Source organism: Pyrus communis, chromosome 15 (genome assembly GCF_963583255.1).
Source record: "Pyrus communis chromosome 15, drPyrComm1.1, whole genome shotgun sequence".
Classification (NCBI taxonomy): Eukaryota; Viridiplantae; Streptophyta; class Magnoliopsida; order Rosales; family Rosaceae; genus Pyrus; species Pyrus communis.
In genome coordinates this window covers 22,294,472-22,317,985 of record NC_084817.1, presented here as the reverse complement: position 1 = coordinate 22,317,985, position 23,514 = coordinate 22,294,472, and the positions used below count along the sequence as shown (strand labels likewise).

The following is a 23,514-nucleotide window of genomic DNA, read 5'->3' as shown; positions in this document are numbered from 1 at the left end:
ACATACGAAAATAGCTTAAAGTACTAAAATAACTAAAGAAACATAACGTAAATGCACGAGAACAAGCCATTTAAGTCGCATGAATATGCTCCTATCAAATACCCCCACACTTATCTTTTGCTAGTCCTCGAGCAAAACAGAAAGAAAAACAAAACAAAACCAAACGAAACAAAACAAGTAAAACACAACCTAAACCTTCCAACAACCGTCTTAGGGATTTCCAAAGCACATGACAAGTTAAAAATCATCATTCCCACAGATTTTTTCCATCATTACACTTAAGTACATTCTTAATCATAGTCACCACATACTAGTTCACAATTAAGCATTTAAAACACATTTCGAATGTAGTAACATGCCTTAGAGAAATTGCTCAAATCCTTACAAGATATGCACTCGTTTTTCACACAGATTTTCTGACTACACACCCTACACTAGTTATATGTGAGAAGATTGATGTAAACATGTAGACGAACACTCACATATGTTATAACAAGGAAAGCATTTTCTGGATTTACGATAATGACATGAATATGATCTCATGAATGGAATGCTACTACTTAGAATGAGAACCAGTGATTCCATAAGCTCATATCAATTTCAAACTCCACATTATTGAACACATAACAATCAAGATAGAAGTCAAAGGGGTGTAACGGGGCTAAAGGTGTTTGGCTAACAAAGAAGGTATATGGAAAACAAAGGTTCTTAAAGAAATAGCGAGCAAAGCATTTGAATTAACGTAGAATTCACTTTTGAATGAAAACTCAACTTTTGAACAACAAGGGGGAACAAGCTCTTTTTTCTTTCTTTCTTTCTTTTCTTTTCTGTTTTTTTTTTCTTTTTCATATGTTTTTCACAATTTTTTTCTTTTCTTTTGACTCTCAAAACATACATAAACGCTTAAGAACAAAACATTCTCCCCCACACTCATTTTCTTTCATAATGTACTCAAAAGGAATTCATTTAAGTCATGCTCACTATCATTTAAGAACAAGGGTGTGGACTGTCCTACACTAGGCTAGGTAAGGGGTGATGTGGTTAGCAAAGAAAATAGGCTAAACGAGGCTCAACGGGGTTAAAACTAATATATACGAAATATGGGAAGTAAGGCTATTTGGCTATGGTGGCAACTACACAACTTCATCTTGATATATGTTATGCAATTTCAATGTCATGCTTTGAATGAAACGGATATAAGTTCTAGCATTTAGTTCTATCATGATACAATTGCATTCTAAGTAGCAACCAAGCAAGGAATAATGAGATCATGCAACAACTTTAGAAAACAAAGAATCACAGAAAATAACTCTCCAAAGAAGGTAATGGCTCGAGTCTCACAGGGTTGTAGCGTTTGTTTGAGTTCCTTCCTTCAAGCATGTTACAAAAACGAATTTTTCTTTTATGATTGCATGTGAAGTCATACATTATAACCATAACCAAGCATATACCAAGAGTAAATCAAACTTTTCTCCATGTTAATAACTCTCTTTAACAGTCATGCAATTACAAACCAAATCCTTATCATTGTGTTGGAAGGTACCCTAAGACACAAAAACAACTCAAAACACTCTTTTTAGGCTTTTCAAAAAAATGTTTTTCAAATTTTTATGTGATTTTCGGAGTTATAAAACAAAACACGCTAAAACAGTTTAAAAACACCTTAAAAACATTTAAAACAGCAAGGAACAACACTTGAAGTTATGGGTGATAAAATTCAACGAATTTGCATCAACATACTTAGTTACCCCCCCACACTAAAATCAAACATTGTCCTCAATGTTTTAAGCATAGATTCACACAAAGCATAAGTAAATACACAAAAAGCACTTAAACATACTAAACATGGTAGAATGTAATTAACAAAGAGAAGAGTTTAGAGACGCAAATCTGGTTATAGAGTGTAAATTCCATCTTCTCCTTGGTAATTGCATTGAGGCTTTATCTTGGTGATTCCACAGGCTTACTCTTGAACTGGTTTCTGCCCATCGTTGATTTTCCTTTGTGCTACTTCTTGAACTGGGCAGCAGGATGGTTCTTTTGGTCTCCCCCGAAGGTCTGAGCTTATCCCTTTTATCTGTTTCTTTGTTCAATCTTTCCAATTTGTATTGAAAAGGGTTGGAGGATAACTCAGCCTATGTTTGTCTCCACATGCTTCAATGTATCATTTTCACTTGCCTTACTCGCTCCCCTTTGCAGAAGTGGTCCCTTCTCCGGAAGTGTATCAACCGTTGAAGATGACTACTCGAGAGCAACGCTAGGTAAGCAATCAGGAATAGATTCCAGGCAGTTGGCTCCAGATCGGAAGATTGACTCCAAGTGCCGGCTGATTGCTTCTTTTACTTTGCCATGCGAGTAAGAACAAGGACAAAGAAAAAGACAGGGAAAGAGCATGATATGAGATACTTTTGCTTTTGACCTTGATGATATGAGATACCTTTGCTTTGAAGAAGCGGTGAATGAATCAGCACATGCTTCAATCCGCCGTTTCCTCCTGGGTCATATGTACTCCAGGCATCTGGTATCATCTTTGGGGAAGAAGAAAGAATTGAGTATTTTGAAAGGCTTTGCTGGGAGTGCGCCCTCAGAGGTGAGGGAGAGTTGGGCATTTTCTTCAGGTTTTCCCTGCCATAAAAGACGAAGGTCGACATATATAGAGATAATATCAAGTGGTGGTACTTTTTACCTTTGTCGACAAACGTTTTGATCCCGCAACTCCGGCTTTTTGAAATAGTGGCGCCTCTTCGATCTTTGAATTCGGCTCTTCGATTTCTGAGCAGGCGCCCCTTCGATTTCTGAACGACGCCCCTTCGCTTTCTGAACGACACGTGGTAATGCAGATGCGGCTCCTTTTGACAAAGCTGCACGCGTTTTCTGAAAAGCAGAGAAAGCGTCGCCGAACTTTGCGCTTGTCGGCTAAAGACGTGTAGTTGCGATGATGGCCTCCACGTGTTTTCAGCTTTGTCAGAAATCTTTTGACAAAGTTGAACGCGTTTTCTGAAAAGCCGAGGGAACGTCGCCTAACTTACGCCGGAAAATCCGGCTCTTTGAATCAGTGGACGCGTCGCCTTGGCATTTTATAGAGCTATCGATCACCGCCAACATACACACTCTGAAGATTTCCCATTCCTGAAACTCGACTCCGGCCCTTTGTGAAATTTTTAACTCCATCCACCCCTTCTCTTTGAACACTTTTGAAAAAAAATGGCAAACTCATCGAACCTTAGCTTAGATTTGAGTCTCAGCAGCGATCCGGTTGCGCCCCGTCAAGGTAATGTATGGCGCCCTTCTTTTTTATCTTCTAATGGTCCTCTTTCAGGTGAAGACTCTGTGATGCAGGACGCCACAACAGCTACAATAGTAGCTAAAAACCTCCTCACTCCAAAAGATAGTAGGCTGCTGTCAGGACGGTCCGATGAGTTGGCCGTTCAAGAGTCCCTCGCACTTAGTGTTCAGTGTGCGAGCTCTGTGTCCAACATGGGCCTACGCCTGCTTGCCCGCTCCCGTCAGGTGGAATCGTTGATGGCAGAGGTGGAAAGACTTAAGCAAGAGATCCAGCAGCTTAAGTACGAGAATAGAAGTTTGCATGTGCTTGCAAATAACTATTCGTCGGGGATGAAGAGGAAGCTTGATGAGCTGCAAGAATCTGAGGGTCGAATTCACAGTGACCGTCAAAGGCTTGCGTCTTATCTCCAGAGGCACCTTTTTCCTGGGTCATCCAGTGCTTGGCCAAGTATTGAGGCCTGGAATGCTCTAGCTCCGATGCCTCCCGCTCCGATGCCTTCCGCTTCGATGCCTCCCGCTTCTATGCCTCCCGCTTCTGCGCCTTCCGCTTCTGCACCTCGTAGTGGGACTTCACGCAAACAACCTTTGTGAAGCACCACCTTTCTCTATGTTTAGTATCTTTCTTTTTTTTTTTTTTTTTTTTTTTTTTTTTTTATTAACATAAATAAAATCAAACGGCATGGAATTGGTCCTTGAATGGAAGGTGATACTTGAAGTGAACCGGCATTGGTTTGAATTCTAGTGTAGGTGCCTGATTCAAAAAAAATAGCAAGTTAGTATAAAATCTAATGGAATTTGGAAAAAAATACTTACTTGTTTTGTCCGACAAGAACTCAATGACAAATACCACTCCTTTGAAAGTTTCAGGGATATTGGACTTGGCCAGATTGCAAGTGATGGTTATTACTTGTCCAATGTCATCAAATTTAACTTCTTTGGATTTTGTGGTTTCAAGAACGTCCTCTTTGATGGATTCATGACATTCCCTACTTGTCACCTTTGGAAGGGCTTCCAAGATGTCTTTTTCACTTTCTTCTTCCTTGGAAGTCATGAATCTGCAAGGAATAGGGATACTTGTTGGAACGGGGTTAAAAATAATGAAATTTGGAACAACCATACCTGTATTAGATGGCATAGGAGCAATAGGTGCCTCCGGTAAAGGTGTTTCCACCCTTTCCGTGGGTTGGGTGTATTCCTCTTCCTTGTGATTTGATTTTGATGGTTGAGGGTCCGTTCCAACCTCCTTGTCACTTCTCAACATGATAGCATTGGTGGTTTCAAATTCTCCCTTCTGATTTGCAATGGTTGAACTAGGGAGTTCTCCTTGGTCGCAAAATTGTACTTCGAACTCCGCTATTTGCCCAATTTGCTTTTCCAGAGTAGTAAGTAATTGAAAAATCGTATCATTATCATTTGAATTACCTACATTACTTTGGGCAGGTTGTGGTGGCTGTATAGGCGTTGAATAGAACTCCTCATACGGCTGCCAATATCCTTCTTGTTGAGCCTCATTGTCTTGATTTTGTAAGCCCTGCACCAAACAAATTAATTCATCAAGCTTTTGATTATAATTTATTGACGAACTTGAGTTTGGTTGGGCATATTGAATATGAGGTTGTGGTGGCTGCCAATATCCTCCTTGTTGAGCATTTTGAGGTTCCCACCACATAGAGTTTGAATGATCACTCCAATCCGAATTGTAAGTATTGGAAAACACGTTATTCCTTGATTGAAGATTCAATATATCAACTCTTTGCATTTGAGACCTTTCCATGAGTTGTGACAAAAGAGAAGCATTATCAAGTGCCATCTTGTTCTTAACAAACAAAATAATAAAAAAAAAAACTAAATCTAAAAGACAATACAGAAACAAACAATCCAAGGGATTAGCAAATTTTCTAATCCCCGGCAACGGCGCCAAAATTTGATGCGAGATTTACTTGACACTCAAATTAAACCCTCGTTTGACAATTGTAGTAGAATGGATAAGTGAGGGATCGTTCTAGACCGGGGATTAGGAGGGCTTGCTAAAACCTTCTAAATTGACTTAAAAACATAAAAACTAAATTAAAATACTCTTAACAAGACTATTATGACTCAGAATGGCTTTGAAAAACTCAAATTGTCTAAAACAATCAAATTGACTCAAATAGAAGCTAGAACTTGATTTAGACGAATTTGCAAATGTTTATGACTCCAAAAGCTTAAAGTTACAAAAATAAAACAAATACGAATGATTAAAACTTAACAAAATAGAGGGGGGGGAATTGTGTTTGGACGATATTAAATTAAAAAGACAGAATATAATTAAAGGCAAAATGTAAATATGAATGTGATGAAAATATGGATGATGGAATAGCCAAGGGGTTCTTCTCCACACATGTTACACTTGCAAACAAAATTGATTCTCAGTTGGTCTTTCGATAAGTTGTGAAACTCAATGCTCCAAGTTAATTAGATCCGCTTAGATTAACTTTCAGATTTCCCTAAATTCGTTGGATTGAATGGAATACGCATTACAACCAAATTATTCTTAATCAAAGTCCCTAACTATGGAATACGCATGATAGAGACATTTAACCAAGATCATTAAGTTCAACGGAAATCATAAACATCGACGAGGCATTCGTTACTATGGAATACGCATGAAACTTATGCCAAGAATTCGTTTAACGAGATTGTTTATAAGCAACCTCTACTACTTGTGAATATAAGTTCATAACGATTAGGTGAAATTCACTTATATTCTAGCGTCATATTTATGCATGAAAATTAAGCTTGAAATCTCAATGAACATACATAAATAAGTTATCAATCAAACAGTTAAACGAATTGAATCCACAACTTATGAAATTCCAACCAAACGTAATCAATTCAAAATGCAAATATAAACATAGTTTCGAATCACCCCCTAGCTAAAGGGGGGTTTAGTTCCTCATAACTTTGAAATTAAAGAAACACCTAAACATTCCAACAACTCAAACTTGAATTGTATGAACGTTTAGGCACTCTTCTCTTCCATTCCTCATACGTACAAAACAAAGAGAATTGAATTTAAACTTCGAAATCAAAGAAACACCTAAACATTCCAACAACTCAAACTTGAATTGTATGAACGTTTAGGCCCTCTTATCTTCCTCGTTATTGTAGCACAAGGTCTAAGGTGAGGTTTGGGGGATTATGGAAATGGTAGAGGAGTGGTTTGGAGGGTTGGGAAGTGGTGGAAATAGAAGGGAATGATGCTGGAAATCTGAAAATGCAAATGGGAATCCTGAAATGCAAAGGTGGCCACGGTTTTGAGTGTGTTTTGTGTTGGAAATGCATGTGAATGCATGTGAATGTTGTTTGTGTGAAGTGTGTGTGGGTTAAAGAGTGAATGGTGGTGTAATGATGAAGTGTGATGGCTGAAAATGTCAAGGGAAATGCATGTGATTGCATGGCAAAGAATTTCAGGATGCATGTGTGTTGATTTAATGGAGGAACAAGTGCATGTGTTGAATTGGTGGTGCATGTGATTAAAGATGGAGAAGGTGGTGTAATGATGAAGTGGAATGGCTGAAAATGCAAAGGGGAGTGAAGGCCACGGCAAAGGTGTTTTGGTGCATGTGTTGGCTGTTTTGTTTGTTGGTTAAAGCTTGTGTTTGCATGTGAATGTTGTTTGTGTGAAGTGTGTGTGAATGTGCATGTGTTTTAAAGAATGAATGGTGGTATAATGATGAAGTGTGATGAGTGATAAGTGTATGATATGTTGAGTGATATGTTGAGTGATAAATGAATGATATGTTGAGTGATAAGATAAGTGGTTATTGATATGTAGATGAATGAATGATATGATAAGTAATAAATGAATGATAAGTGGTTATTGATATGTAGATGAATGAATGATATGATAAGTAATAAATGAATGATATGTGGTGATGATATGATAAGTGGTGAATGAAGGAGTGGAATGTTGGAATGTTATGCACGACTAAGGATATAGGAAAGGTTTAAATATCCTAAAACTAAAGGGAACAAGGTTCCAACACTTTGGTCTTCAATTAGGTTTTCAATTTCGTCCAACACTTTGGCTCCAAGCATAAGCTTTCCATCCTTAGCCCAAAAGTGCTCCAAAAGTCTCCAAAATGCATCTTTTTGCTCCTTTAGCCCTTTCGACCTACAAACATACGAAAATAGCTTAAAGTACTAAAATAACTAAAGAAACATAACGTAAATGCACGAGAACAAGCCATTTAAGTCGCATGAATATGCTCCTATCAAATATTCCGTCTCCTTCTCCAGTCTATCCCCGACGCCGACGTCGTTGCCGTCGCCGGCACCGTCGCCGGAAAACCTGCAACTCACTATATCTCTCTCGTTTTTCCACCTTTTTCCACGTTTCTTGCACCAAAATGAACCTTAAAGCTAGTAGAACATGACCCAACAAGTTTTAAGGCCTAAAATGACGAGATTATACCTGTCCAAATTTCCAAAACTCGGCCAACTCCACACCCAACGATCGTGACGTCCAAATTCACCCAACGAACCACTCCGAGGCTCCTTGGGACCTCACAAACACAACTACAAGCTTAGAAATTCCAAAAACACACTAGTTTAGGTTTGCATGAACAGTACATAATTCGGCCATTGTTGAAACGACGTGAAAACGTTCGAATTCTTACCTGGAATTGGTATGGTTGTGCTCCTCACAACCTCACGAGTTCAATGGTGTAATTGGTTTCTTGATTGGTGGAAGTTTGAGTAGGTTTGTATGTATGGTCCGTGTGTTTGCAGAAGGAAGAAGAAAAAGAACTCGGGGAGAGTGAGAGAGAGAGAGAGAGAGAAAAAGAAAGACAGAGTGAGGGAATGAGGGAGGGAATCCTGGGAAGAAAAAGAAAATGTATGATTGTGTGTGGTCCCACAACCCACACAACACAACACTAAGCTTAAACGAATAGATTAGGGGTAAAATTGTAATTTCAATGTACGTTTCAATATTTCCGGGACGGGATGTTACATGAATGACTTTTCACAAGTTAAATTTAATATGTATCTCATTAAAATAGTTCTCTGTAAAGTGTAGGGAAAATAAATAAAAGGACAGTAAGAGCTCGTTTGGTATGTAAAGCTAGACTGTAATAGATAATTTTCTTATTTCAAGGCATATTGAAGGTAAAACTGAATGATTTTTCATTTACATGGGATTAGAAAAGGCTTATGCATGAAAGGAACTCATGCCTTTTAATTTTATGATTTTGGAAAGGATTGAGACAAATAAATTTTCTTCATGAGTAATCCATATTCTACCCTTTAATTAGACATAATGTTTTCATTTCTCCACTCAACATCTCCTTTAAGTTAGAGAAGTCTCATTCCCAATTCAAACCTCATACCAAAAGAGGCCTAAAACTATTGGTTATTTGACCTAAGCCTAGTTAAGTGATGTGTGATGATCTTGTTAGATCCCCCTTATCCCCACACACCAACCAAACCACAATCTAAATTAAAATATCAAAAGCAAGATCCTAATTGAGTAGCAAGCCCAACTTTAAGTGACAGGCCTGGTAACAACCCGTCCCGGGATTTACGTAAGAAAATTGGTATTTTTGTATTTTCACTAAGTTTGGGGTACCTTTCTTTTTAAAATTGTTTTTAAACCTTATTTGGTGAGCCCAAGGGGCCCACCCCCTGTTTTGTCCCCCCTGCCGTGTCCCTCCTTTCTTCTTTCTTCTTTTTCTTTTTTCTTCTTTTCCTTTCTTTTGTTTTGTTTTGTCTGCACCTTTTCCTTTCCTTCGAAACTCCCCCATTTCTCTCTTCTTCTTCCCCGTGAAACACACACACACACACACACCCATGCCCACACCTATAGCTCTTTTCTAACCCCGTGGTTGTGTTTTGGACGTCAAACCACGAAGAAACCACCTCGGAGACATTTCCCGGTTTTCCGGCGAGCACCGCCCCTTTCGAGGCAATTTCCGGCCAAACCACGGCGAGCTGGCCGGCATGCAAGGTATCAATCTCTTCGTCTCGCTGAGTACTACAACTTTCCTTTTTGTTTCACCCAATTTCATTGAGTATTGAAGAAGTTATGCTCATTTGAATCTTACCCAGTTCCGGCGGACACCCGTGGCTTCCAGGCTGTTTTCCGGCCAACTCCGACCACGATGACGGGAACCAAGGGTATATTTCGATTCCTTACCTTCGGGGCTTCAATTTGGTACATTGAATGACATGTTTTGGTTGAGTTTTGAGCTCCAACGGAGCTTGGGAATTCTCCGGCCGAAAACCGGCCTTCTCCCTACTTGGAATCCGGCGCACCCAGGCCTTCGGGCCATCCTTTTTCCCCACGGGCCTTAGGCCGTTTCGGGTTTTAGCCCAAAAGCCCAACCGTTTCTTTTTTTATTTTTATTTTTGTTTCATTTAAAAACCCAAAAGGCCTTCGGGCCTTGGTTGCAGCCCAAACCCATTTCCCCTTTTTAATTAGGCGTTGGGCCGTGAGGTTCAAGAACCCAAACCCATTTTCTGTTTTTACCCAAACCCATTACCCTTTTATTTAGGCCTTTGGGCCGTATGGTTTCTAACCTAAAACCCAACCCACCTAACACCTAACCCAATTACCCTAACCCAAAACCCTAAAGCCCTGACTTTGACTTTGACCGGTCAACGATCAGCGTTGACTTTGACCGTTGACTGTTTGAGTTTTCGTGCGGGACGTCTCCTAGGCTAATTTCGACGTCCTGAACCCGTTTCTGATGTCCGTTTTCCCAAATTCAGTCGTTTGAGTAGAGTTTGACTAAATGTACCATTTATGTGCTTAGGGGCGATTATCTGTGGCGTTTCCTTCTTCGCTAGGTGGCGTGGCTTTTTGACGGCGAAGTACTGTGAGTGGACCCCTTCTAAAAATGCATGTTTTGATAGTATAAATGCATACATGAAAAGCATGATTTGATGATTATGTTTTATGAACGTTTTACGAGATAACATGCTTATTGAGGCTAGTTTGAATTATTACTATTTTTCCTATAACCCATGTTCTTATAGAATATCTGATGGATGACGATATGATATTTAGAACATGTTTAGAACACTTCTTTATAGTATAGATGATGGATGACTTTATACTATGAAGTTGATTTTCAATATATGTATGTTCACTGGTTTTATACTTACCTAGTGGTCCTTTCCGCTACGGGACGTAGGGATAGATCCGGTCCGTCCCGGGCGACGGTTTGGTGTTGGCATAGGGCCTGGAGTGTGTTTTCCTCTGACTGTCTGCTCAGAGACGGGGAGCCGGCAAGGGGCCTGAAGTGCATTTTCCTCTGACTGTCTGCTCAGAGACGGGGAGCCGGCATGGGGCCTGAAGTGTTATATCGGACATTCACTAGTGTTTATTATTTATGCGATTTATGATTTGAGACATTGCACGACATGCTAGATTTCGGAAAACCTATGTTTCTCATTATACTTGTGTTTTCATAAAATCTGGGGGTTAGTATGTTGATAACTGTTTTACTATTACTATATATATAAACTTGGTCCACTCATGTTTGTTTTGCGCCCCCTTCAGGACTTAGAATCGAGGCATACAATCCCGACGTCCAGGCACTTCCGCATCGGCATCTTCGAGTCCTCTTGGTGTAGGACCCACTCCTTGGTTTCATTCAATTTTATATTATTTTCTTTAGTGTTCTAGATTAGAGGTGTGCTCTGAACACGGTCCTTATTTGCATATTAATTATTCTTTTATATTTATAAACCTTATTTATCCCTTGTTTTCAGCATTTGCACTCAATAAATGGCTTTCGTCACCCTCGGGTGTCGGCCAGCACGTGCCTATCTTGGTATTCGAGGAATATCGGGGTCGGGGCGTGTCAGGCCTTGTGACATTGGCTGGGGTCTAATGTATTAACTGCTCTACATTTAATAATACGTAGCATTGTAGCGGAACTCTAATTTTTTTTTGCGAATTTGTTCTTATCCAAAGAAATATTGCAAGGCAAAGAAAAATAATTGAAGATAAACCCAATACTTGATTTCATTTTTCAAATTAGTAATTCTTTGATTTTGAACAGGGTTTGAGAGAATTTTGACAACTCTCCCAACTTATTCATTGCTCAAAATTTTCCATTCCGCTATCTCTATCTCTCCTCACGGAAAATGATTGAGAAGACACTGAAAAGAATTACAGCAGCAGAGAGGAGTTGAAAACTTGTATCAAATCCTAACGCTGAAAGAGTGTTTCAAGCGTCCCACATGAAGCACATGCTCTCCCAAAGCAACCTTTCTGTTTCCAAGCTCATCGACCACACTCAGGTGCTTGCAAACATCCACGTTGAACTTAACCAATGCTTCTCTCCGAGCACTCACGAACACCTTCTCAAAACCCAACAAGTGCTTCTGCGGCGACTTGTGCACTGCCGGAGGACTCGAAAACAACATCACCGTATGACCTCCACTCATCCTTCCCATGTTCTTCACCCCCAAATGTATATCAAAAGCTAGGTTTTCGCATCTTTCTTCCACAACGTCAAGTGACTTGCAGCTTGACGAGTGACATACATGACCCTCTTCTAAGGGAATCGATACCAGCTTAGGCGCTCGAACTAGTTTGTGATTGAAGGCAGAGTAGCCTAGTCCATCTCCAAAGGAGTAAACGGTTTCACCAGTGTAAAATCTGTAAGTCCGGCCAGGGTAACCGTTCGAAGGATCCGGTCTCATGTTCATGTTTGTCATTGGAACCTTGTCTACATAAGATTGTGGATACCATGTCATAGGTAGTCTCCCGCCTGCAACAATTAATATCATATATGTCATTTAGCTAGTTACGATTAGGATATATAATTATATAACTATATATGAGCAGTGCAAATTTTGAAATATTAAGAAAATAAGGACTATAATTAGCTAGCTTACTTGGATTATATTGACCAAAAACTACATCAGCTACCGCAGCTCCACCAGCTTCGCCGGGGTAACCAACCCAAAGTATGCTTGTAATTTTAGTATCGTTTTTGGCAAATGTAATGTCGAACCCTCCTCCAGACATTATGACAAGGATTACTGGGCCTTTTGCTGCCTTTGCAACTTCTGTTACGAGGAGTGTTTGCTGTCCCGGAAGAAGCAGGTCAATCCTGTCAAGACTCTCTCTCTCAATCGATTGATCTGCACCCATGACAAGTATAGTTGCATCTGCTGAGGCTGCTATCTTGGTAGCATCATCTACCTGTGCAGTACCACAAGCCACATTGGCGCAGCCGGGAACATAATTCGTTGTAACTGAGGCACTTAGGCCTTGCAGAATAGTTGTGTACTTGCACGGCGTGCCTGCAAAATTGTAATTCAGAACAATAACTTAAAGGCAATGTAGTTGTAGTTTCGTTTGATACAAACTAGAAAATTAGTTTAATTTATCATGTATTGTGTACGTATTGGTACCTTCGTAGTTTCCGATCATTGTCTTTTGGACATTGGCATTGGGACCAATGACCGCCAAGGATTTGATGGCCGTGGGAGACAGAGGCAGTGATCCCGGACTGTTTTTTAGCAGTACTATCCCTTGCCTGGCGGTTTCACGGGCTAGCTCCTGGTTCTCTGAGGTACACACATCTTTTGGGCCAAGCTTTCCATAGGGTTTGTCGCTGGGATCACCATCAAAGAAGCCTAGACGCATCAAAGTAGCAAAATTGTTGGAGATGGCCCTGTCAATGTCGGCCTCCTTCACAAGTCCTGCTTGGACTGCACCTGGCGTGTATTGTCCGAGGAAAGATCCGCAGTTGAGATCCAACCCTGCCAATATAGCCTTAGCTGCAGCTTCCTCTGGTGTTTTTGTGTAGTGTTGCTGCTTGAAGTACACATCTATTGAATCACAATCCGTAACAATGTATCTGCACCAGTACCAATCCAATCCAATGTTACTTATGCAACTTCAACTTCAACACCTATTTATTCTCAACCATCCACAGTAACATTGACAATCATACAACCGAAATAATACGTACCCATTTAGTTTCCATTCGCCTCGGATAACTCCAGCAAGAAGGTCGGGGTCTGCACAGGTTGGTATCCCATTAACCTGGTTGTAAGAACACATGACACTCGCGACATTGCCATCGATAACACAACTTTTGAATGGCGGTTGAAATGTGTCGTCCAGATCTTGTTTCGTTACCTAACAATCACAAGCAACACAAGATAAACTAGTGAGACGAAAACTTTGTGCAAATTAAATCAAGTACATTAGAATCGACACTCAAAAAAGTTGAGAAAATTCGGTTTTTTTACCACTGCATTAAAATGGTATCTGTCAACCCCTTTCCAATTGTCTACATCGTAGGCTGTATAATGTTTGCAGCATGCAGCAACCTTAAGCTTATTCTTGTCACCATCGTCGGTTTGTTGAAGGCCTCGAACATATCCGGATCCGTATTTACTCGAGAGCACCGGGTCTTCACCCGGAGTCTCCTGGCCTCTTCCCCATCTGGGGTCTCGAAATATGTTAATATTTGGTGACCAAAATGTCAGTCCTGCCAATCCCACATTGTACATTGCTCTGGCCTCCGTCGAAACCACCTGACCGTGCAGAAAACATCTGTTTAGGTAACATGTATGTATGGCATTGATAATTGCACGAATACAAAATTAATCATATTAGCATATATCAAGTTTATCATTCTATGCATTAAAGTTCAAGTGACTTACCATGTACATATATATACGTATATCATCTTCTTAGTAGGGATCTCTTTTACGATAGTAAAAACAGAATAGGTATATGATCACTGTATGAATGATGTATATACTATGTAAGACCTCTTTTACATTTCACCTTTAACCGTCTTTTTTTTTTTTTTTTTTTTTCCCGTAATATGATGGTCAATATGCAGTAAATATATAATCTCTACGATGGTACCATCGTCCTATTTTTGTGATAGTTGAATGAGATCCTTACTAAGAAGGGTTGAAGGGTTTTAAGTACAGAATTTTGACTTTAGAGCGTAGGGTTAGTGATCTGGTTTATGGTTACCTTCATAGAACTCGATCCTATGGATGCTATCCCTCAATTTTTACAATACCAGTAAATGAGTTGATCATTTCATGCACCGACCAAACTCATGGATATTAGAAAAACATCTGTATAATGGAACCAAATGCAACCAGACAATTCCTTGTGTCAAAAAAGTAAAAAAGTGTGACACATTCAAACAAAATTGTCAATGTGCAATTATTTCAATATATTATATAATACACACACACACACATACTTTGCTCAAATTTGGATCTATGCATCCGAATAATCTACTTTATCATTATGTATTATACAAAGTAATTAGTATACAAAAAAGTATGTGTATATTTATATTGTAACAAAAAAAATGCGTGTATATATATATATATATATATATATATTCTCTTAATGATTGAGCTTGTTTTTCATTAAATTATGTTCATCATTTGTCCGCTCGTTTACTGTCCAAAACATGATATAATTTTTTAATTTTGTTTTATTATTTTTGGGGGACCGCTTTCCCTTTAAAAGATGTGATAAGTTATATATGCAGTAAGTAATCCATGTTCACAGGCAGTCGACCAGTACCAGTATCATCCATTCAACCCCCTTGTAGTACGTTTTCTTCATCTGCAAGCTGGATTCCCTTAAAAAGTATACTTACTTGGGGAACCTGTGACCGCAAAAATCAAACTTTCTCACCAACTCGGCAACTACTATTATTTTCCAAGGACTAACTCCCAAAATCAAGGTCAAATCTCTCATGTTCATGAAGCAGTAAAAGCAGATGATATTTATCAAACTAACCTCCTCAATTTTTGTTCAATTTGGAACTAATCTCTAACAACTAATCTCCAACTACGGTCCAATCGCAGATTCTTTTTCAACAGAAAAAATTCGGTGCGATATTTGATTACTTGACTAGGACACCTCTTACGCCAAGTGCGACCGGTATCTAATTGGGTGAACCGAAACAAAGAGAGAGTACTTATGTTTGTGAATGGTACCTACGGATGCTGTTGTCGGGCAGCCCTACCACTAACAATTTTTCTCCTATTTCATTACATAAAAGGAAAACCACTGACGGATGCTTCTTTGTTCAACAGCTGTAAAAGCATTTTTCGGATACAAAGTATGTGTACAACATTACATACATATTTCTGTCACAATTTATTAGCGGGTTTAAGCAATTTGACATTTAGTTTAGACGCATCCACTCAACCATAACAAGAGACAAACTAATAAATACACTAATCTAATTAGTAATGATTATGGATGATGGTGAGGATGACAGTGACACAAATGGCAGTGAAAGATTCAAGACGTAAAACAAAATTCATGATTAATCGATTGAACTTTGATCAAGTGCCGGAAAATTGCTAATTAGTTATTTTTTAGCCACCAATAACCGTGTGCATTAAATTTGAATGAAAATTATATCCAAAGCAAACGAAAAATGATGCAAATAATTAGCAATGTTTTGCATGGCACGAATATAATTTGACAGAATGAAGGTGAAAGAGATGGAAGTTATTAAATAATTTGACAGAATGAAGGTGAAAGAGATGAAGTTATTAAGTAGTGTCATTTGCGTGCTTACCCTGCCAATGGCTTCAAAGAGAGAAGTATTGAAAGAAGCGGCAGTGAGGATGACCTGAGGGAAGCTGGTAGCTCCGGGAACGAGACTCGAAAACTTGGTGCCGGGGCCGACGTATGAGACGCCGTGTAATGCTTCCGACCACCACTCGTATTTGGGAATTCCAAGCCTGCTCACACTCCCTGCATTGTTCACCAAAAACCCGATTTTCTCCGGCAATGTCAGCCTCTTCACCAAGTCCGCCACTCTCGCATCGACCCCCAAGGACGTGTCGCAGAAGGCGAAGCTCGATAGGGTTGTGTTGCTAGCGACATCGCAAGCAAAAACCGGCGACGATTGGCCTAAAACGCCCTTAAAATTTGGCGAAAAGAATAACAAGTACTGAAACAAAAAGGAGCAGAGGAAAACAGAGAACCAAATGATAGAGGAAGCCATTGTTTGTAATTGTGAAAGGAGGGACGGGGTGGCTTCTTTAAACAAGTTCCCAAAGAAGCAAAAGGGTTGTTATTGTTGCCTTAATGCATTTCCTCCATACCTATGCCTTTTATGCCTCCTATGCCTTCAATACCTCATGGGCTTATGGGTTCGTTCTAGCAGGTTGTTACACACACATGCGTGTGTGTGTGTGTATATATAATGACATAATAAGAAGAATATATTGTGGGTTATTTTAAATAATTAGAATTTAGAAAGTAGGTAAGCAATGGGAAGAAAAGGAAAGTACAAGTAAATAAAACCACGTTGTTTTTTAGCAGCCCGTGAAGGGCAATTGGGAGGACTAATAGCAGCTTCCATTAAATGGAATGGTGCATGACATGCTGGCAGTGGCAGGAAGCAAAATTTGCCATATGAGAGAATCTAGTGCCATGTTTTGGTGCTGGCTAGGCTGGTATTTACTATTTGGGACTTGGTAGGGCGGGTTTATACGAGTCCGTGAAGGATTTCCCCTTTTCTATCTGTTCGGGATTGGGTCTTCTGCTTCTGCGTTTTGGGAGTGTATACTGTATAGCATATATCCCATGCATGCATGTGAATATGCGAGAGAGAGAGAGAGAAAGTCATAGGATAGGACTAGTAGGAGGATAATAGGACATATGGTTTGATGCTTACGTTGTATAAAGTAGTGCTGCAGGTTAATTTGAGCTCGTTGTTTGGGATTGAGAATTGGCCAATGGGGTCGGTTTTGGCATACTCGGTAACATACACTCACGTGAACCGGCCGGTGAGAGAGATTCTCCCGTTCATCATATTTCGGCTTTATACTAACCCAAGCCAACCCTAGGAAGGTAAGTCATGCACTTGATACAGCCCTACAAATCACAATACTCAATGTGCTGCCTCTCAATCTTTTCATCCATCGAATAGGACGTTTTAGGGTCTTTTTAAGAATTTTAGGATTATATTATGGTGATGATATTTTTCTTTACTTGTAAATAATCTTGTTAGTGACGAGTTTGATACTAATTTATTCTTTATATATAGTGTAAACATATTGCTATATCACAAAGCCCAACGAATATGTAAGAACTTGCAAAACACCAAATATAAACAAATAATTATAAAACCACACGTAGAGAAGGTGGGACAGACTTGTAAGCTCAGAACCCACAAAAATTTGACTGTAGAGGAGAGAGTATAGCTCTAAATTGGTTAATTGGTCATCAACAACATTCCTTCTAGAAACATATATATGTGAGCAACGAAAAATCCTATGATGTAAAAGAGAGAATTTGTCTAGTGAGTCTGAAGAGACCAAGGGTTTAGGGCTTAGAGAGACTCGCTAACAGCCCACTATCAACCACATTCTCTCTTTAGAGTAGAGAGACCCGCCAACCACCCACCATTAATTACACTGATATTGTACCTCAACCTGCTTCTTAATTATCACATGCATAATAGGGCAGCTGTGAAAAACTTTGAGCGGCATCTGTCGTCCAAGAATGAGGGGTGATTTTTGTGTTTCTTGTAATTTGTGTGCATGAGAAAATACTTTGATGAGGAAGCTCTAAGTTTGTTAGAGGCAACTCAGCAATGCTTCTTTGCTAGTGATTGGAAGATCCTCAAAGGGTACCTCGTGGTACCTGTAGGTAGTTTCATAGGTTGCGTGGTATAATTTTTGTGGGTGTTATTTTTCATGTTGATTGGACGTGAGTCCTCTATGGTTAAGAAATTGTATCGTATCTTTAATGAGTTTTTAATTGTGAAATCGTAGTGTTTTGTTAATGTGTGTGGGTTCTTGATTATGTTTGACATGAATGTGCACTCTACGTTCTTGATCCTTCTTAATAAAATTTCGGTTGGCTTCAATGTAATTAAAAATGAAACAACTCAATGTAATTCACATTTAACTTTGTCAATTGTTCGATATCCCATTCGTAAATTATTCAGCACAATTCTCATTGGTGAGCAACAGTTGGTTTCAAAGCATTTTCTCCTCCAATGTGGCTCCATGCTACAAGCTAAAAAGTGCAGTGCACTATAATATTGGACCAATTTTTTTGTAAAAGAATATTAGTTGCAATCATCGAGCGGCAATTATATAATCAACCATTTGTAGGCATCCCCACATTTGCATTATCCATCTACGCGTGGAGTCTACTTACTCCTTATAATTCCTAAAAGAAACAACTAAGTATTATCGAGTGAGGCAGCCAATTTGGTTTCTGTTAAATTTATTTGATTAGTTTACGCGTACTTTAAGAAAATATATGCAGTATTTGGAGATAACGAAAAATTTGGTGCAAAATCGAGCGTAGTGACATTTTAGAATTTATACAACTGATCCCATTTGATAAAATAAAGCTTTGTTGATGTTGTATTAATTTACACGTACATTACAGATTGAATAACTGAGTATTAACTATATGTGTAATTGTATAAGTTCCAAATGCTTTTTGCTTCAGCTAGATGTGCATGTATATGGACATTCGGTACAGAACCTCGTGACTTTGAACTTTGTCTTGTGGCTTGAGGATATTTTGATGCCAGCCATGGATCCAGATGGATATTAACAAGTATATAGCTGCAGTGCAACTTCTTTTTCTTTTTATGCAAAAATTAATTTCATGTGCATAAAGAAAACAATTTAAACTACATGATTTTATGAATTTATATGATTTCAATGATTAAATCTTTAACTTGATTTTAGTGTTTAAAATATCGGTATCGGTGGAAATATCAATAAGCAAATTTATGGAAATATCAATGGATATATCATATGTCGATATTGATATCGATTATCTTCGATGGAAATGATAGAAATTTGCTCAAAAACATGGAAATTTAAAATTATTTTTTAGGAAATGTCATATTAAGCCACAACACATGTATGAATCAAGAATTAATGTTTAGATACTGTGTAAACAAAAAGTATGTGATATGTGAGAAGAAAAACTTCCTTAGAATGACAAGTAATAAAATAAAGCATTTCACTAGAAATAATAAATTATACATAACTGAATTGAAATTTTCGTCATGAAAGCTGCACAAGTTTTATTGAAGTAAACTAATACCATAAAGAAAGAAATTAAAAAATAAAGAATGCATAGGCTCATGGATATTTCGTGCAAACTTTTTGCAAATTGTCTACAAATACTGGATATTTCTTGAAAATATTTAAAATATCGAGAATATTGATTGATTTTCGGAAATATAGTGGATATGGGGTGAAGTTTAGACTTCACCCCCTCTTTCCATATCGTTCCCTGAATTTTTGGATATTTCCTTCGAAAAATCAAGCATATCCAGGATATTTCAAACGTTGCTTGATTTACATTATGAAGTTGAAGTTTTAGGCACACCCTTATAAGTGAGATCTTTATTTTTTGTACTTTTAAAATAGGATTAAGTCTAGATACGTACCTAATCTTTAGGTGTGATTTCAAATTTGTCGTATTCTTTTAAAACATTTCAAATAATTACTTAATATTTTAAAAACTAGACATTTGTAAGGTCATCTGCGTTAGGTGATGACTTTAATTACTAACGGTATGTGATGATATTTCTAGCATTAATTGACGAGGTGGACAAACACTAGAGTTGGTCTCTTCTAATTGTCGTCTTTGAAGCTCTAATTCTCCAAATTGACTCCTTTTAAAACGTTGTAAATAACTATCTAACGTTTTTAAAAATAGACATTTGTTAGGCTCACTAGTGTTAAGTGACGATGTGGACAATCATTTTTTTATTTTTTTGAACAAACGATATTATCTACACTAAGGGAGAGGGGTGGGCTTATCCTCACAATTGGCTAGCAATAATGTGATTCAAATTCGTCTTCGGTAAGAATCAAACCTAAGACTTCTCACTTACAAGTGAAGAGGAATATCATTAGACCATAGTACTAAGTGGCAATGATGTGGACAATTATTAAAACGGGTTTTACTCTCAAGTTGTATATGGATCTTTGAATTTTCAAATCGACGCAGTTTAGTTATGCAAATTTATGACTTAAATTGGGTAGTTATTTGTATTTAACCCTTTAAAATATATATAGTTAGTTTTTTCCAATGATGAGAATATTTTTGTAAAAGAACTTATTATGTGTCTGTTTTGTTTGTAAGATAATTTGACGTTCACTAGTCTAGACCCACTTCAAAATGTATTTCACGATCTGTTTTTAAACTATCAGTAAAAACCATATTTAGAATAATTCATTCAAATCAAAAGCGACTGGTTATCTTACTATGATCATACGATGAACCAACACAATATTTTCAATACATGGTAAATTGGTTATGACAACAATCAATTTTTTATTTTGATCAACTTTTACAGAGATGATCCTTAAATGAAATTTTTTTAAAGATTTGAATTGCATAAGAAACGATTATTAGCACCGTATCAACTTACAAAGATGCATATATACCACTATTGATAAATCTCTAAGCTCTAGTTATTACATTCCAATTTAAAAAACATCTCTAGATATTATGTTACGGGACAAACACGGCAGAGCAGTTGATCAGAATGCAAGCTGTCCCAGCTGAAGCCTACTTTACTCTCCGAGTAATCATTAATAAAAGAACCTTAATTATATGAAGAAAGTGGCACCCGCATGCAGTTAAGAAGATCATATACAAACATAACGTGCACGTGACCACGTCGGTGTCAATTGGCCGTGATTAGATTGTCACTTGGTTTTCGACCAAACAAATAAAAAGGACATTCTCATTTGGATGAAATCTTATCTGTTCTATTTCTTACATCCAACTTTGTTGATTCCTTTGGACAGTCTGAAATACATACCGAGGATAATAGTACGAATATGACACAAACAAAAGTATTCTGTTAAGGATTCACGAACGATTCTCCTTTAATATAGAATTATGAAAATTCAGAGAATTAAGTAAAGTTCTCGTTTAAATTGATAATACGATGAAAGTAGACTGAATACAGCCCTAACAGTTGAATATAAAGTCATCGGGAAAACCCTAGCTGCAAAAGAAATTAAAAAGGGAAATTAAAAAATTACTCAAGCACCTAATAAACTTAAGGAAAACTAATGAAAATGGTTTAAAAAGTTTTAGTTTTAATAAAACACCATGTTATAAGTTTTGTTTAATGATTAGTACAAGGCCCATATTAAAGCAATACAACTAAAAATTGCACAACTATAATAAATTATTATTTGTCGATTTTACCCCTTATTTTTTTAGGTTGAGTTCCAGATTTTCATCGTTAATGGAGTTCATCGTTGTTTTGCAGACGTTCTTCTTTTTCTTTGAAACAAAAATATAGATCCTCATACTATTTAATTTATGTTTTGTATTATTTCGTTGAAATGTGATTGTCGTTATTATTCATAGTGGATTTGAGGTAATGTTTTTCAATTTACTTCCTAAGTGGAGTTCATCGTTTGTTTCTTCAGAAAATAAATTTGAGATATGCATGCTATTCAATAACAACGACGGGTCATTGTTTCTGGTTTTAAGTAACATTGTTTCTGGAATCTAAGCCACTGTTTCCAGAGACAGTGTTAGTTTTTCCTGAGACAGTGTTAGGTTTTTGCAGAGACAGTGTTAGTTTTTGCAGAGACAGTGTTAGTTTTTCCAGAAACAGTTACAGATTCAAAACATAACGGGTCGCATTGTTTTCTAAAAAAAGTGGCAAAAAAAATCATACTATTTCCTAGAAATGTTTAACATTAACAGTGTTATGAAAGTTGAACGCCATGGTTGAAGTCACTTTTCTCTCTCTTTCTCGTCTACTTTTTCTATTTTCTTTTTCTTTTCTAGATTTTGTAATTGGGGAAGGTGGTTCTATCACAGGTAGAGATATATATATTTTTTTTCTAGTTTTATGGAGAAATGGGTGCAAGGAATTGGAATTTTATGTTTTTTCCTGTTCCATGGAAAATGGATTCAGTTTGAGTGTCCTCCTCCTTGATTCAATTGCACAGCTCTTTTCTTGTTCGTTTCTTTTTAATCGTACTTTTGGAGATTGGATTCAATAATTTGGGATTTTTTTTTCTTCTCAAAGTCTGGTTATTCTTCAAATCTGAATCTAATTTGAACAAGGAAATTCAAAAACTGATATATGCACCGAGAATGAAGGAAGAAAAACCCATAAAACGAAACGTTGATCGACACTCTACTTGGAGCTGACGTGAGTTTTCTCCTTCATGAGAACAAACAAGTTTCAGACCTGCGCCTCCTTGTTGAGGTAATTTGGAAACTTATTTTTGTTTCTGTTGGGCTCTGTAATTCAACCCATGTAAAATTGGTGGCCTCTGTCTTTATGGTTAATTTTGAGATACTTTTAATTAAAAAAAACTATAGGATAATTTTTTATTAAAATAATCTTGATCTAAGTCCTTTTCATTAAAGCTCTTCTAAACTTAATAAACTTAAAGGCTGTTTGTAACCCTCTAAAGACGATGTTAAAACGTCAAAAAGCGTCTTATGTAGACTATTGACCGCAAGTCTTCGTCGCTCGCGGTTGGAATCACGTTTTCCAGCCCCTTGCCAGAAGATTAATGCAAATTATATATATATGCAGTATTTAATTATTGGTGGCAATTTTTTACAATTTAAAAAGGGGACCAAGTGATTTATTAGTTTTTGTATTCTTGTTAAATGCCTGAGGATAATTCGTGGTCAATATTATTTCTGGCTGTCGAGGTCCCGCAATCGCTTAATTAACATGAAGAAGATGATAATTAGCTTTATACGATTTGGTGCCGTTGAATGAGTACAAATCCTTTCTGGATTTACAAAAACTGAAACTAAGAATCAAATGATCCGAACCGTTAAAATTTGATTTAACGGTTACAATTATTATAACTTTAGAGAGGCTCTCTGTTTGTAATTGTTAGATCAAATTTCAACGACACAGATCATTTGATCCTTAGACTCAATTTTTTTAGATCTGAAAATGATCTGTACTCCTGTTGAATATATTAAAACAATAAGCGTGTATGTATTTTGATACGGTCAAAATCATAAAGCAGCAATCAATCAATCAATCAATACAATATATAAAAGTTGGAAAAAAACAGTATTCATAATTCCAAATATAATGAGTCTCTATATGCATGTTTATCGAGAACAAAATATAGTTGTAGATAGATAAGCTTTCGTAGGATATTCATATGACCATACGTATTTCGTTTATTAATTTTCTTCTCTATTGTTGTCTAGGTTAAACT

At 37.6% G+C, this 23,514-nt stretch overlaps 1 protein-coding gene and 1 long non-coding RNA gene across 2 annotated transcripts; one reads left to right on the top strand and one right to left on the bottom strand.

The window, feature by feature from the left end:
* Positions 1-8,947: 8,947 nt before the first annotated feature.
* Positions 8,948-11,028, top strand: LOC137716788 (uncharacterized). Its single transcript, XR_011065743.1, has 3 exons — positions 8,948-9,444; positions 10,083-10,145; positions 10,832-11,028. It is a non-coding gene; the product is annotated as an uncharacterized lncRNA (long non-coding RNA).
* Positions 11,029-11,274: 246 nt separating this feature from the next.
* On the bottom strand, positions 11,275-16,473 carry LOC137718074 (beta-xylosidase/alpha-L-arabinofuranosidase 1-like). The gene is made up of 6 exons (XM_068457586.1): positions 15,870-16,473; positions 13,546-13,833; positions 13,263-13,432; positions 12,700-13,148; positions 12,178-12,588; positions 11,275-12,050 (listed from the first exon to the last, which is right to left on the bottom strand). Exons 1-6 carry the CDS (start codon positions 16,299-16,301, stop codon positions 11,479-11,481), a joined length of 2,322 nt encoding a protein of 773 aa, XP_068313687.1. The 5' UTR covers positions 16,302-16,473; the 3' UTR covers positions 11,275-11,478.
* Positions 16,474-23,514: the final 7,041 nt, after the last annotated feature.